The sequence below is a fragment of the Acanthopagrus latus genome, chromosome 4, assembly GCF_904848185.1.
Source record: "Acanthopagrus latus isolate v.2019 chromosome 4, fAcaLat1.1, whole genome shotgun sequence".
Taxonomy (NCBI): domain Eukaryota; kingdom Metazoa; phylum Chordata; class Actinopteri; order Spariformes; family Sparidae; genus Acanthopagrus; species Acanthopagrus latus.
The window spans coordinates 22,204,343-22,219,764 of NC_051042.1; the positions used below are offsets into that span (position 1 = coordinate 22,204,343).

Sequence of the window (15,422 nt, forward strand, 5' to 3'; positions counted from 1 at the left end):
CTCAGAGACGTGTTGATGTCCTGCCTTTGTCTCAGATAAAGTACCCCTCAAGCCCACAGATTGAATGTGAGGTGCACATTCTCCTCACACGTACAGTGTGTGAGTGTCCAGGAGTGTGTAACTGCATCTACATGTGTGATTGTGAGCTCGTTTCAGCACAGCTCAAACCTCTCCGTTACAGTAAAGGGAACACGGCTTCGTCTCACATTTTTCTCGCGCAAAATGCAGCTGCACAGACCCTCCACCATCTCCGAGATGATTGTTTACAGGCCAGTGCAGAGCTCGTCCCGTCCAGTCTGAGGACAGTCTCCTCCATTAACTACAGGGCTGCGCACTGTGCAGCAACCCAGAAAATGGGACGGCTGCTCAGCAGAGCGTGACATCACGTCACTGCTTTTAGAGATGACAAACACAAAACTGCTCATCTCCCGCAAAAACTACTCATCCGACAGCCACTTAAAAAAAAAGACCCTCCTCTTTGAAAAGAGTAATTAAGTGATGTGAGAGTGGGATGATGGACACAGATTGACAGAGAAGAATTAAAAAGAGCACGAATGAAAAATAGAAAATGATTTGAGGGGTTTTTTTTCCCCCAAAATGATTTTCATGGTAATTACATCACATTGTGACTGTGAAACAATGTGGTTGATGAAGGCAACATGAAGAAGAGACAGCCTAATAAAAACTCATAGTATTAATGGAAGTTCAGTGATTTTCGCCAGTTACTGGTCCTCCAAGTCCTTGATCAATAAGTCACTATGCATTCGGTCACACATGAAATCAGATCATTTCCTTCAGAGCTGAGAAACAAGGACACTCTGCTTCTGTGTGGTTAACAAACTTGTCCAACTAGCACAGCTAAACTCATTCCACAACAACCCTCAAAAGATACATTTACACCACAGGTCAAAAACACACAGAATATCTGGTTGCTTATGGAATTTCCTCAGGAGTATCTAGTTCCAGTGAGGCAGCACATGATTGACTAGAATCTAATGATGCCACCGACAGGAACATTAACAAGATGGTGACGTAGCTCAGCCCCCTCTGTGCAGCTCCTGCATGTTTAAAAACTAGGCAGGGTGTTAGTTTTTATTTCTGGTGTGATGGTTACTGAATGACGAGTTACACAATAGATATTCTTCACTGATTTAATCAACGACACGCACAATTTCAGCTGATGCTTAATCAGAGCTACGCTTGTAACGCAATCACATCAGATTGTTGCTAGAAAGGGGCTCGTCAGCGTCATCTATGTTCTCGTAAACTGCATCTCCACCAAATTCATAGCCAGCGTTGGCAAAAATGGAACACACGTCGCGAAAAATAAATCTTAATTAATTTCCTATAATAGCTTTTTTCTTGTGGCATAATTGCATCAAACCATAAATAGCATATTTATACAGTTGTCATGAGCCACTTTTCTGTTGGTTTTGCAGTGACGAACACATATTCCTTGAGTATAATACATAAAAATGTACATTTCCTCGCATTTGTGATAAACTGAATGAACGGCTTCTTACTGGTAAAAAAAACAAACAAAAAAGCATATGTAACATAATGAGTGTCAAAACTCATCTACAGCAACAAGTTTCACACATCCTTACTGCCTATTACTACAAATTCTGCCGTGCTGCTCTATGATGTATCTCTACACTCTAGCATTCAGTCCAATCCTGCAAACTCATGTTGCAGTCACAAATCTCTCTCTCTCTCTCTCTCCCTCTCTCTCTCTCCCTCTTCCTCTCTCTCCACACACTCCTAGGATTTATGCACTGTAGCATAAACACTGGCCCAAATCCACCAAAAACCTTCATCGGTCTTCATCCCCAGTCTCCATAGAAACCTCTCATCTAAGTCTCAGCCTAAATACAGTGCACTAACAGGCCACTCTAACCCAGTAATCCATACCACCGTGGTAGAGAGAGATCCTGGACTTAGCATGAATCTGCAACTAATTGGATTTGCTTCTTTTTTTTTTTTTTTATCTGTTGGCTTTCTCCTTCTATGGCTAATTGTATGCTGGCTCTGCCTCGGTGGAGGCTCTCACAGAGGCTTGTTCGGCTCCAGGAAGGAGCTGCTGCGACACAATAGCCATTAATTAGAATATTAGAGACAAAGCAGGCTGAGCAGAACAGAAACAATGACTATTTCTTTGAAGAACAGCAGTGAAGACCTGGCAAGAGTTTCTCTGAAATACACAAAGCACATAACACAAATGGTAAAAACGTGTTTGGTCATTGTCCATCGACTAATCCACAGCAACTCATGCAACAATGACTTTTACTGCTGAGGGCCTGAGAACTTCATAGAAGTGCCCTCTAATAGAAGTTAAACAGATGAAGTGTGTGACTAGAGGTATGGTGTTCAATCAAAGCCAGACACCGCTGAGAGTCTGCCTCTGTGGAGCCAATCAGACGTACCCAGACAGGCCGCCTCTGATTGGACAGGCAGACGGCAACTGTAGTCCTAACGTCCTATCTCTGATTTAAGCACAAGGCCAAGGGGGCTTAACGGAAACAAACAAACTGCCGCTGAGAGAAAACACACTAGCACACACTCACACACGTCTCTTGCTTACTTTTGATGCCTGCCGATGCCATCGCTGGTAGTCCGCAAGTGTGTCAAAGTTGACAAAATATGTCTGGGCCTGCGATCCGGCTGAGCTGAACATCAGACAGTGTTGCCTCCGCTTCACCTCTTCCACCTCGATATAAAGACAGAGCACAGTTACTATGAGGAAGAGCAATCACATACGATGAATAGATAATGATTATCACTCATACTCATTGTTGTAGTTGCACTGGTAAAAGAATAACTCGATTTCTAAGCAGCTGCTGTATTGTCGTGCAGTGCGAAAGATTTCTAGAGTTTAAATCAGTCTATTAGCAAACAATTTCATATGCTTACTCATGACTTTTAGCTAACTATATCAGCTGCTTACTCGTGACTTTTCCTTGTGACTTTTACACTAAATGTAGCTAACTATTTCATCTGCTTACTCATGACATTTACTCGTGACTTTCAGCTAAATATTTCACCTGAAACTGGTTAGCCATTAGCTAGCTATTTCAACCATTTATTCATTTATTCAGACTGTTTATACTTTTCTACATGCTATCTTACTAGTTTTCACATACTCTCAACATGTAGTGTTTAGGTGTTACAGATCAATGTGTAGAGTTATTTTTTATTCACTTGTAAATTGAGTTTTTTTCACATGTTGGGAATCCTTTCTTTGGCTAACACAGGCTGTGTGTACACTGTGCTGTAATCTTTTCAACCTATCAGCTTTATCCAGCCGTCCAGCCCAGCTATGTTGTTGTAGTGGATCCACACTCCGCCTTCAGCGCAGGATCTCCCCTGGGGAAAGTGAAAGGTTAAAACCCCCATCAGGTTGTCTGAACACTGAACTCTCACCTTTCCTCCCACCAGGGGCAGGATGTGCATTTTCCCAGTCAGGCTGTCTTTGACGGAGGCCACGATTAGACAGGTGCCGCAGAGGATGACCTGCCGCTCTGCCCACTTGTGCAGCTGTGACTTGCCCTTCCTGACGCTGAATACGCCTTTGAGCAAGGTCCGCTCCTGCTGGTCTGCATTCACTGGACGCTCTGGAGGGAAAAAGCCCACACAGAGAGGTTAGTGTACATCTAGAGACATCAATCTAATATGCAAGAACGCCCCCCGCCCCCCAAATCCCTCCTGTGATAAACAAATCCAGCTAATTAACAGCAAATGTTCTCGGCTACACATTGAATAGAGGCTTCCAAAAAAAATGAAGTCACATAGATAGTCACAGGTCAGAATGATATCACCTATAGATTAGTCAGTCTGATTCGCTCAGTACTTCCAGGAACTGATCTTCCATCAGACACTGCCCTATTATCTCATGTGCTGTTCATCTGGTCAGATATCACGGCACAATGATAAGTTTGATCTCAGAGAAAGGGGAAGAAAGAGAATCCATTCGGCTCCATTATTAAATCAGAGCAATAGCAGATCTGGATAGCAGTTCTGCTTTTACCTGACCCCACACAACATACTTTGTTGGGGTTTGGGTTTGTTAACTCTTATTAAGGAATTCACTTATTTCTCTCTCTGGCTGTATCAGTCACCTGCATTCATGTTTATCATGTTTTGCAAATAGATTCTCAAGCGACAGAGTACAGTAATGTCAGTGTTTTTGCACTAGCAGGGTGATAGTCAGGAGGAGATTGTTAACTTTGGGACATGTGTTGTATCCAGGTATAATTTTGGCAGTATTAGTCAGGTTTGGTCATTAAGATGTGAACATGGGTAAAGTTAAGGTGTCACGTTTAGGCCTGAACAGAAGTCTAAGCCAGAGCATCTCAATGCATCAGTGTAGTTAGAGACAGGGATGCTAATATTCATATGTATCGAAAGAAAAAGGCTTTAAAATGAAAAACATTTCAACAGATTTAACGAGCCAAAACAATTACGTTGTTAACAGTAACTTTCTTGTTTTAATGAATGTGTACATTTTGAGAAGCACTATGTGTCTGCAGCTGCCATTAGGCCATCAAGAAAAGAGGAGGTATAAGGGCCTGGAGACCCCAAACAACATGAGACAACTAGTGGCAACAAAAGCTGACTGCTGCATCAATTCACGTTTCCTGTTGCTCGGCCAAAAAGCTGCACTTGAACACACCGCAAAGACTGCAGCCAAAAGCAAACTGTGTGAGAGAAAATACCACCAAAAAGCCATAGACAAGGATCGATTAGTGCCAGCAGCTCGGGAAACATCGCAAACATTGGGCAAAGGATGTTCACCGGCAGCCCCCACATTGGTCAACAGTGGTGCTTCAAGGCCCTTATTAATAGTGTGTTAATTCCACAACAGAGACTGGATGTGCTCTACAATCCAATTATGTCCATATACCTTGGATCAGACAAATCTAGAAACACAGCAGTCAGTCTTCAGTCATGTTCAGGAAATGAAATATGACAGTGTCAGTCTAAAAACGGCAGATGTGAGCTAAGATTGGCTCTCAGGTTATAAAGCTTCCTGATTAATCTGTGCAATTAAGGATACGGGCTCTTCTTCCTCTCGAAGTCATGAATAATTCCTCCTCCTGCTCTTAACAGATCAGACTCGAAATCAACATGCCAGTCAACACATCAGAGGAATGTGAACAGCAGGTAAATTGTCAAGGTGTCTCGCGTGAATATTGTATGAATATGTAACTATTCCTTTCTCTCCCTCCTCACTCTCGCTCACTCGCTCTGTCTCCCTGTTCTGCTGGCCTAGCCTAGCAGAGGCATCGGTCACATTGATGAATGAGTCAGGGTTTTGTCACATTAAACTTCACTCGTTTCAATTAAATGATGCCAACTTGCACAGCAGGCAGCCTTAGCTGGCCAGTGCTGAAGGACACATCAGACAGTGCTGCTGTCTCTGCCAGGCTTCAAGTACACTCAGGTTAATGGCGGGTCAAATAAGCAGAGAGGAGACACTGCCTCAGCCTCTTGTCCTCTGTTGTTAAATTTTCCTCAAACCAACTTATGCTGCCTCCCACTCAGAGGCTCTCGTTGGCAATCTGCTCCCTTCTCCCTCGTTCTTGTCTGACTCGCTCTGTCTCTCCACCTTCCCTGTTTCACTTCACAAGGGCATCCAAATGAAATGAAGGCTGCTGGTGTTTTTTCCTTCGCCAAGGAAACAGATAATGAACAAGCCGAGTGCTCCCGACAACAAATTGTCTGGCTGGGAGATCAATAGTAGGGGCTGATCCTTGGGCGTCCCATCACTCGAAGAGCAAATTAGAGACACAGCCGTGCACGGGGTCAGTAGTGGGTGATACGGACCTGTGTGAAAGGGGGAGAACACCAGGAGATGAACCAGAAAGGTCTTTTGGTACAAACCTTGATGTGTTTGTAAGTTAAAAAGAGTAAAAGCTGGCATTAAGTGTTTGCCCAGACTCTCATTGAGTACTCTTTGATTGGATTTGAATAATAATTTTGCCAATTTTATATTGCATTCAACTGAGGCAAAGCTTTTCTACGGCTGCTTTTGTTTAGAGTACATTAAACATTTGAGAAGTTTATTTAGTTTATCTAATTAAAAAACTCTTAAATTAGTTTTTAATCCTCCAAGTAATCTATCAGAAAGTATTATTTTGATATTGGCACCAAAACTCAGGTATGATATTGGCATTATTTGGCATTATGGGCATTATATTTCTGTGTCATTACCCCTTTACTGTGAGGAGACCAGTATTTACTGTCATGGACTGGCTGATCAGCACATTGCGAGGCTGCGTGTCAATTACGAAAAGCTCTTCTCATTACATACTTCATTTGAGTATTTGCAATAGTAGTCTACTGTCAACAACATCAGTGGTTTATAGAGTACAGCTGACAGCTGAAAGAGTAAGTTGGAATAAATCTGATATAATATATTCATTAAAAACAAGTAATTAAGCAAAAACACTCGCCCACTGCAGCACTCGCATCAATAAACTCATCATCACGCTCCCACTCTCTACAAACTGACACAGGTTGACAGGATTCTCTGACTGGCTTCACAGCATATCACCAGAAACCAGCACACCGTCTCCACACTCAGCTTTGTGGTGTTGTCAGAGGGCTGTATTCTTAAGAGCACCTCCTGCAGGAGGCAGACACACAGTCTGGTCGTTGCTTATCGACGTTCTGAACTTCTGTGTTAAAGAATTATTCAATAACCAGAAAACCAGAGAGAAGATCAGAACAACGATGGCACCACAGACTGACAACCAGAGGACACCTGAAGCAGTTTTTGCTTACTATGTAATAGGGCAGAAATCATTACTTGATTAATTAATGACTATTCTGATTATCAGTAGATTAAAAGGGTTAATTTCTAAAGTAACTTGCCCAAAGTGTGCTTTGTCCTGCTACAGCTGCAGCTATTTCACGATTTATTATTTGGTCTATAAAATGTCACAAAAATGCCCAGAGCCCAAAGTGATGCCTTCAAATTGCTATTTGTATCAAACTTCAGTCAGTCCTAACCCCTTCAGAGATTCTTCAGGTAAAAAGTTAACAAGCAAATCTTTACATTGAAGAAGGTGGAATCAGCAATTTGACAGTTTTGCTTTACAAAAACATAAATTAGCCTGAAATATTTTATACCTTATTAAGCAACTGTTGCAGCTCTATCTCCTGCTGATGCAGTGTAAGGACTTACTGTGTTTTACTTTCAGATTTTTAACAAAGACATGAAGACATCACCCTGGGCTGGTAAACTGCAGTGTTTTTTTTTTTTGCTATTTTCTGATATTGTGTGGACCAAACAACTAGTCAGTTAATAAAAAAAAAAAACACTGGCCCATAAATCCCAAAGAAGCACTAAACATTAAGAGATATAGAAACTAAAAATGATGTGCAGCTTTAAATGGCAGAAGCAGAACAATCTCCAGCTTGATCTTGAAGAGGCCTTTGAAGAGGAAGCACTCACAGTGTGAGCGTACAGGCCTCTCTTGCACTTCCATACCAATACAACCACCCGTCTGAAAATCATTGGCCTATTTACGCAAATTCGCACAAGTCCCTGCCATAAAGAGCAAACGTCCAGAACAAACACACACGATATCCCTCAAGGTCTGTGGGGCTATTAGTTTCTAGGGAAACAGGTTGTTCAGAAAATCAAAGTCCAGGCTGAGCAGGTAAACCTCTGAACTGTCTCCAGAAACCTCCACTCCTCAGTGGAAAGCCAGCCAAATCAATCCCCATCCAACTGATGATGGGTAGTGTTGACCATTCCCCGCGGCTCCACAGAGGTTTAGTGACACAGTCGTGGACGTTGTGCAACACTGTTTTCCGTTGCAGGATGGTTTTTTTTTCGTCCGCCCTATGGGAGTCTGGACTAGCAGGGCCACAAAGAGGCCGCGCTGCCTCCACTCGACTAATCATCAACGTGTCAAGCGGCTTCCTTGGAGATGCAGCCAAACCACAGGGACAGTGTGACAAGTGACAGACCAGAGAGTTGACTGTTTGACTTCATTTCTCTACTCTGTTCATCTTAAGTGTGGCTGTATCTATCACTCACCAGCAAACACAGCGATATCTCACCTCATATACTGCACAGCTGATGTGCAATGATGCCACGATGGGTCAAATACTGCTACCCTTATAACCAAAGAATGAAGGTGGACAGAGTAACAGATGGCTGGGTATCGGTACGTAATCCCTGAAATGACCCAGTACTAAATAATTCTGCACATCTATTTCATGAGCCAGGTGCAAAGGAGAGAGACAAATAGACCATGACTTGCAAGCAAACTCCAGCACACTCTCCAACTTGCAAAAATACATTTATTTGCAACGTTTTGAAGAAAGAAAATTGATTTAAAAGACCATAATTCTGTAGCTGCTGAGCGAAAAAGCACTAGTGCATCTGAAGTGGGTCCAACCATGCATTTGCGGTCTGAATAACATCTTTTCTAATCAATTTGGGATCCCAGGCGCTTGTCCAAAGACAATTTATGGTATTTCCAGTTGTTATTTTCCATTTTAAAACAAGTCGTCATCTACTTCAAGAGAATTGCTGCAGCACCGGTTTGCTGTGAAGCTCCACAAATGTTTCGCGGTCTACGAAACTTCAACCCACTTTCCATCGACAGGCTGAGAGGATAATGGCTCAATCTTCCTTGAAGGCTAATGGCCTCTTTGACATCAGCGTCTTCTTCTTCTCAAGAGGACATGCCACAAATATCAATGAGATGGTTACAAGGATAAATTACGCATCTATTGTGTGTTAAACCCTTGCAAAAAAAACGCTATGGGCAGGTTGGTAAAAAGGTAATCAAATGAAGTACTATATTGGTAGCAGTATTAAAGGGTCTGGTATAAAGGACACCCAGCACTTGTGAGTGTTGAGAAAGTGTTTCCACCACTAAAGTATCTGTTCTCCTGCAAACCTCTCAAGAATACACGAACAATGCAACATGCTTTTATTTTACGAGTGATTCATCGCTGAAGGAGGGAGAAGGAAAATTACATTTACCTTTAAAAACAGGTAGAGTGACAGCTCATTGTGGCGACTTTCATCTCCTTCGCGTAACAGTTTTTATTCCGCAGCTCCTGATCTTGGTCTGCAGGGCGTTCATACTTTTTTGAATCTGTTTTGAATCACATACTGGATGATTTCAAGGCAACTGTCGAGCGCTCAGTCGAACACAATACCCCCTGTATCCCAGAGCTTTTTATGTCTCGCTCAAGATTGCATAGATTGCGTTAGCATGCAGTAGGGGGTCAGTGGAGGCGGAAGCACAGTCTGATTTGACTCAGAACAGCAAGCTCTTTTTGGCAGCAAATTCAAATTCAGCCCACCACCCAGATGCCTCCCCGTGGTGGTCCGTGTTTACCTCTGTTGGAAAAAAAAACTCCTTCCTTCAACTTTGTGCAAGAAAATAAATTCGGATCCAATCAAATATAGCAAGTCTGCGCTGTGCAGAACACAGATGGGAGACGCACAGTGGAAATCTGCTTTAAATACAGATGGCAGTGAAACGGACCATTAAAATGGTGGATATTTCTGACTTGAAAACTGACCATGAGTCTACGATGATAGGCAGTCCACAGGTTCGAAATGAGAAAGAGGAAATCCTCAGAGCTCCATCACAAAAACAGCATATTACAAGGAGGGGCTGGCAGGAAACCACGGAGGGCCGGCTCTCTGCAGAGCTCTGTTGCTCGGGGCAATTCTGTGGGAGCCCGGATCTGAATAGAATTAAATTTTTCTCTTAAATCTCTGACTGCTTCTCCACTTTTTGTCCCTGTGAACCACTTTCTTTCTCCTTTTATACAATAACACGAAGAAGCAGCCTTGTGCAGCCATGCTGTGATTTTTCTGTCCCTCTATGATTATTATGACTCAATGACAAACCACCCTCAGAGTTTTAGTAACTGGTTCATTGTCCATGTCGTCACATCTTAGGACACCCACAGTCTTCCCTCAGGTTTAATTTCCATTCCCCACTAAATCAATAACTTATTAGGTGAGTTCACACTACTTGCAGATGACTTAATTAATCTGCTCTGACACGGATGGTGGCTCTGACGTGTGCCGTTCACGGCAGCTTCGAGCCTCTAAGCTCAGAGATGTAAGATAGAGATCACCCAGGCGGAGGTGGATCAGGGCCCAGTGGACGAGCAGCGGAGCTTACAGCTCAGTCCAATCTGTGCTGCAGCTGCATGGACCAACGCTGGCCCTCGGGTCACTGCCGTTGTTTTCTCTAGCAGCGCTTTTTTTTATTAAGTCAGCATTTAGAAATGTTTACGCCCCTGTCCATGTTTGTTTTCATCTCATCTGTGCACCGCAGCAGGAGGGTCTGTGTGTGTGTGTGTGTGTGGGAAGCAGGAGGGCGGAGAGGGTTTGAGATAAGTTTCCTTCACAAATAAGAGGATGGAGAAGTTTAATAAATGACCTGCTGCATTGTACTTTGAAACACATTGGTGGCCTGAGAGAAAATAAGGCCATAAAACCTATTCACCTCCATTATATTGCAGTGGTGACAGAAAACCTCAGAGACAGCCATCTCAATAACTCGGTACGTAAAACTACAACCAACTGCATGGTTAGAGTCCCTTTAATAAACTTACAACGCCTGAGGTTCATCTTACGGCTACTTTCAGGCTGGTAACCAGAGATGTGGACCCTTAAAGCCTATTAAATCCAGAGCAGACACACTCAGTGCACCACATCAGGTGGTTCTGTAGCGGAGGTAGTCTTTGCTGATGGACCGCAGCTTCCCCTCAGCTGCTTAGTCAGATCATTACCCCTGACAACAGCTGTTAGACAAGCAAGCACCTGGGAGAAGGCTCTCGGAACAAGGCTGTTGTTGTGTGTTTTCGACGATACATCACAGCCCACCTACAGCACCGCTGTGGGTGGGAATGAAAAAAAAAAGGGTTGCCTTTTGCCAGCCAAAAAATTTAAGGGCTACTGCTGAAGCTGTATGACTGGAGAGCTCCTAGGAAGGGGTGGGTGAACACACTGAGATAATTCAACACTACCACAACAACCTGCAACTAATACTCCAAAAACGGTCACTTCTCACCACCTCCCCAGTTCTGGGGGCAGCAAATGGACAAAATCAAGTTGTGCTCTCAGCTTTGGCGGCACGTCAACAGTGCCTGAGCACCAGTCATGCCTGGTCTCTGGTCCTCTTTTCCCATGAGTGGACAAAAGGAGGCAGGAAGTCTCTAAGGGGCCTGGCTAGACTCTGACCAATGTGGCCTGACTACTGATAGTAGCCAAGATCCGACCAGTTCTCATGTTGGCAGAGGGGCAAACAACAGTTGAGCTTCCACTGGACAGAAAAAGCAACAAGGACTGAGACTGAAGCCGCAGTGAGCGAAAGACCTGACAGCTAAACAAACATCAGCTGTAACACCGAGCGGGCATAAAGAGAAAGTTGTACGGAGTCTGAAGAGGCTAGGCAACGTCACAAAACTACGGAACTGCTGCTTGTGATTTTGTCTCTGAGGAGTGGTGATTATCAAGAGTCATATAGCCGGGCATCATAGTATCTGACACTAGAACTGCATCAATTAGCTGATTAATGTATTAGTCTTTGAATAAAAACAAAAGAACTACCAACTATTTCAATTTCAGCAATTTATCAAGCAAAAATATCAAACAGCTGCTGGTTGTTAAATATGAGGGGCTGCTGTGTTTTCTCTGCCACATGACAACAAACAAAGAATCTTTTGGGTTTTACAGACTGTTGGTTGGGCAAAAGAAGCAGTTTGAAGACGTCACTTCAGGCTCTGGGAAATTGTAATGAACACATCTTTTCTTTTTTACAGTTTTATACACTCAGTTATAATTATCGTGTTCACGACGTCTTGGATTCACAAATAACGTTTCCAAACTGAGCATGAAAAAATGTCTCAGAAAGCATCACAATTATATCGAACAACACTGACATTGTGTATTTCAATCACACATAAAGATTTCCATCTAACTGTACGACTCAAGTTCAACATTAAATATATAATTTAATGCACAGTGTTTCTGTCTTGTTGAGTCAATGTGAATATGTAAATATATAATGCATTACTTGTGTGTGTACTACTTGAAAAATTGCTCTGCGCTGCAGTTGAGCTATTTAATTCACATCAGTTCCATGTGATAGAAATACTTTACATAAAAAAATATAAATAAGGTCCAAATTGTTTGTGTGATAGAAAAACATAAAGTCAATTATTTTATTCGGGTGTATGTTTATGTTGTGTTGCACAGTCGCCTCATGGCAAGAAGGTTTCGGGTTTGATTCTACCAAAACCTTTTCACGTGGACTCCACATGCTGATGTTATATTTTTATACTTTGACGTAGCGAATGTGCTGTTGTTGTTGCACTAGGGTAAAAAAGCAATTCAATCACAGAAATTTCTGAATCTCCTCATGATGGCCTCCTCAGGCAGCAGAGAGTTACAATATAAATCTGTTGAGATTTGGTGTTTGGCTCGTATTTTCATTCAGTGTGACAGCGCTGCATTTTGAGTGTAGGGAGGGTTGTGTACTTTATGTGGGAGGAATTACATGGGAGCCCTTCAGACGCTGTGGTCTGCTCAGTCTTCCTCTTCCTCTGGCACAGCAGCCTGTGAGATGTTCTAGCCCCCAACATAAGGAGTTCCACTGACTCAGCAGGAACATCAGTCGGTTTATTAAGTGGAAACACATTACAGAACATCGTTCCTCATTTACCCTTAATGGCAAATCCCTTAATTGTTGCTACTGTAAGAGCATCATTAGACCAAGGCGCAGACTCAAACGAGGCGAGCCAGAATGTGTCTCTGGGTTTATGTGAGCTGTATCAAGACGCATGCAGGTATTGTAATTTGTCACCGGTCTCTCCACAGAGTCACAGCCGTTCTGCTGCTGCATCACTATCTCACGCTGACACGGGGCCACTCTGTCACTCCAGCCCCGGGGTCACAGGAGCACGATGACAGCAGCATGTGAAAGGTGGCCCACATGGGGACGCCGCAGGATGAAGGATCGTCAATCACTTATCATGAGGCCATGATGGGTGCGTGTTTGTGGAATCCCTGGCTATACTGAACGCTAGAGACATCGCTCTCCCGGAGCTTCACACAACACTTTGTCTGGAGGAAAAGCCTTGCTTAATGCACGCACACGTTCACCCACACGCAGGATGAAAAAAGGATGTGATAAAAACGCTTTTGATGCTCTTGACCTGCTGCAGCCTGTTTGTAGGCCTTCAGGTCCATTTTTAAGAGGAAGACATCGAGCTCCTATCATATCTTACTAAGCAGAGAGTGAAGACTGGGAATGATGGCTCCCTGTGGGTTGGTACTCACCGCTGTAGAAACGGATCAGACAGCTGAGGTCTGAGTTGGCTGCTTCTTGCTGCACTCGTACAGGGTCTGCGTAGCCCATAGCTGCCAGGTAGTCATACACCATCTGGAGCGGACGCTCAGTGGGATCCAGCCTCCTGCGGCACAAAAGAAAAGGAGGGGTGATGTAACAATGCCTGTCATTGCGTAGAAGGGAAAGACACACACTTAGATTTACATCAAACTAAAGGTTGATAGTTTTTTTATTACAGCAGTGTGCAGAGGGCAAAGGTGTACACATACAGCATAATCCTCCCATGAAGACTACCAACTACGTCCCTCCGGCCAAGCAGGAAGCACCACTGCCAGAGACCCAACCGGTTTCTCTAAGTGCTAAGTGCTGCTTTCAGTGCAGGGAGTTTTGTTAAGAAGAGAAAAATGTCCTGAAATGTTCGACAGACCTCAGGATGGTCATTTGGAGTCACAAACTTACCAAACTAATAAGTAGAAAAGATAGCTAAATCCAAAAATGTCACAAGCACTGCATCTGCACCTTCTGCACAAAGGTGGATTAAATTATGAGATCGCCCAAAAATGCAAAACTTAGTCATTATCTACTCGCCGTCATGCAGGTGGAGAGTCAGGTGACGTTCCAATACTGACAGCAAAACAGAGTTGCTGCTTTCTCCAAAACAACTGAAGTAGAACGGGTGGCTTTAAAGTGGGTGAGATAATGATGTTTTTTTTATTTTTGTTTTTGGTTGAACGTATCCTTTAATTAGTAATAAACACAATGTGTGTGCACTCTTCAGGATTTCTGACATCATCAGATGAGGTCATTACATCTTCCTTCATGGAGGACAGAATTTCTCACCATGATTGGTGAAATGAACCAGAGACATCTTCATACCGCTCCATCTTGTATTTATTTTCTCATTAAAACCCAATTAAAAATGGTGAAATGTATAATTAAGGTGTTTTTTTTCATACATCCTTAATCTGAGTAAATCATCTTGGTCTACTAGTAATCACTTTAAGGACCCTTCCTGCTGGCACCTATGCATGTAAACACCGAAATCTGGAGGCCCTTTAACACGATTGTTTACAGAGTGGCTGAATGAAGGAGGTCTTGTAAACACGACAAAAAGCACAAATTTCGCTTTCAACCTGATCAGCGGAGACTGGTCATGACAAAGGCCCGGGGTTTACCCACACTGACTCATCTCCTGAAAGCTAATCACTGCTGATAACGTTTCAAATGAGTTGAGTTTTGAGTCTAAGCCATTAGATGCATTTTCAGTTTGGAGTTCCACTTTGACAAGGTGTTATACCATGAAGATGGACTCTGGAGCAGGACCTATGAATCTCTTTCTTTATGCTGCGTTTTTTTTTTTTTTTTTATAAATACACTGGTGCTTGTATACGTGGTGACTGACAGTGAAAGTGCTTGAAATTCCAAACACCGCTGACACCCCTAAGCACAAATAAATATCAGTACCCATGCCCCAGCCAAAGGCCACCTTCCCTCTGTCAACCTTTATGATTTGCAGGATCATGTTACTTGATTTCAGACAGCTGTGGCCTCAACACCTCAGCACAGGATTCAGGCAGCTTCCAGCAGTCGGTATGAGAAAGATGACTGACAGTCCCTGTTGACCATCCCCGCTGACGCCTACACCGAGGCACAGATATGCCTCATTTATTCACAAATCCTCCAACCTTGGGCAATGCAGCAAGAAGCTGTTAAATCTCTGTCAAATGCCACCCAATGGGTTCAGCTATCCTCGGGGTGGAAGGTAAATTATGCAGCAAACTGTGGAGATGTGTCTCTTGATTTACAGTAGACATACCCAGTGGCTCATGTAACACAGATAGGTGGGGTTTAAAGAAACCTCTATAACACAACAATGCACCCACACAGGTGTTTTCACATCATTTGGCTAATTATACTTCTCTGGATTGTGTGGGTGACAGTGTTGAATGACATTTTTTTTTTTCAAAGTCATTATTCGTTATATATTAGATATTAATTCGCAGCATGATTTCCGCTTAACACAGATCTTAGCAGCAGTCTAATCAGCCAAAATAGCTGAAAAAAACGGGCGTAGGTGTGCAA

At 43.2% G+C, this 15,422-nt stretch overlaps 1 protein-coding gene across 2 annotated transcripts in view; it reads right to left on the reverse strand.

Moving 5' to 3' along the window:
- The window catches only part of phlpp2 (PH domain and leucine rich repeat protein phosphatase 2), a 43,388-nt gene that overhangs the window by 19,222 nt on the left and 8,744 nt on the right, over window positions 1-15,422 (reverse strand). For both annotated transcript variants that reach the window (XM_037096278.1, XM_037096277.1), the window contains exons 3-5: window positions 13,331-13,464; window positions 3,421-3,611; window positions 2,582-2,707 (exon numbers count right to left, since the gene is read on the reverse strand). In XM_037096278.1, the coding sequence (XP_036952173.1) occupies window positions 2,582-2,707; window positions 3,421-3,611; window positions 13,331-13,464 (451 nt within the window). The remainder of the gene's footprint in view (window positions 1-2,581; window positions 2,708-3,420; window positions 3,612-13,330; window positions 13,465-15,422) is intronic.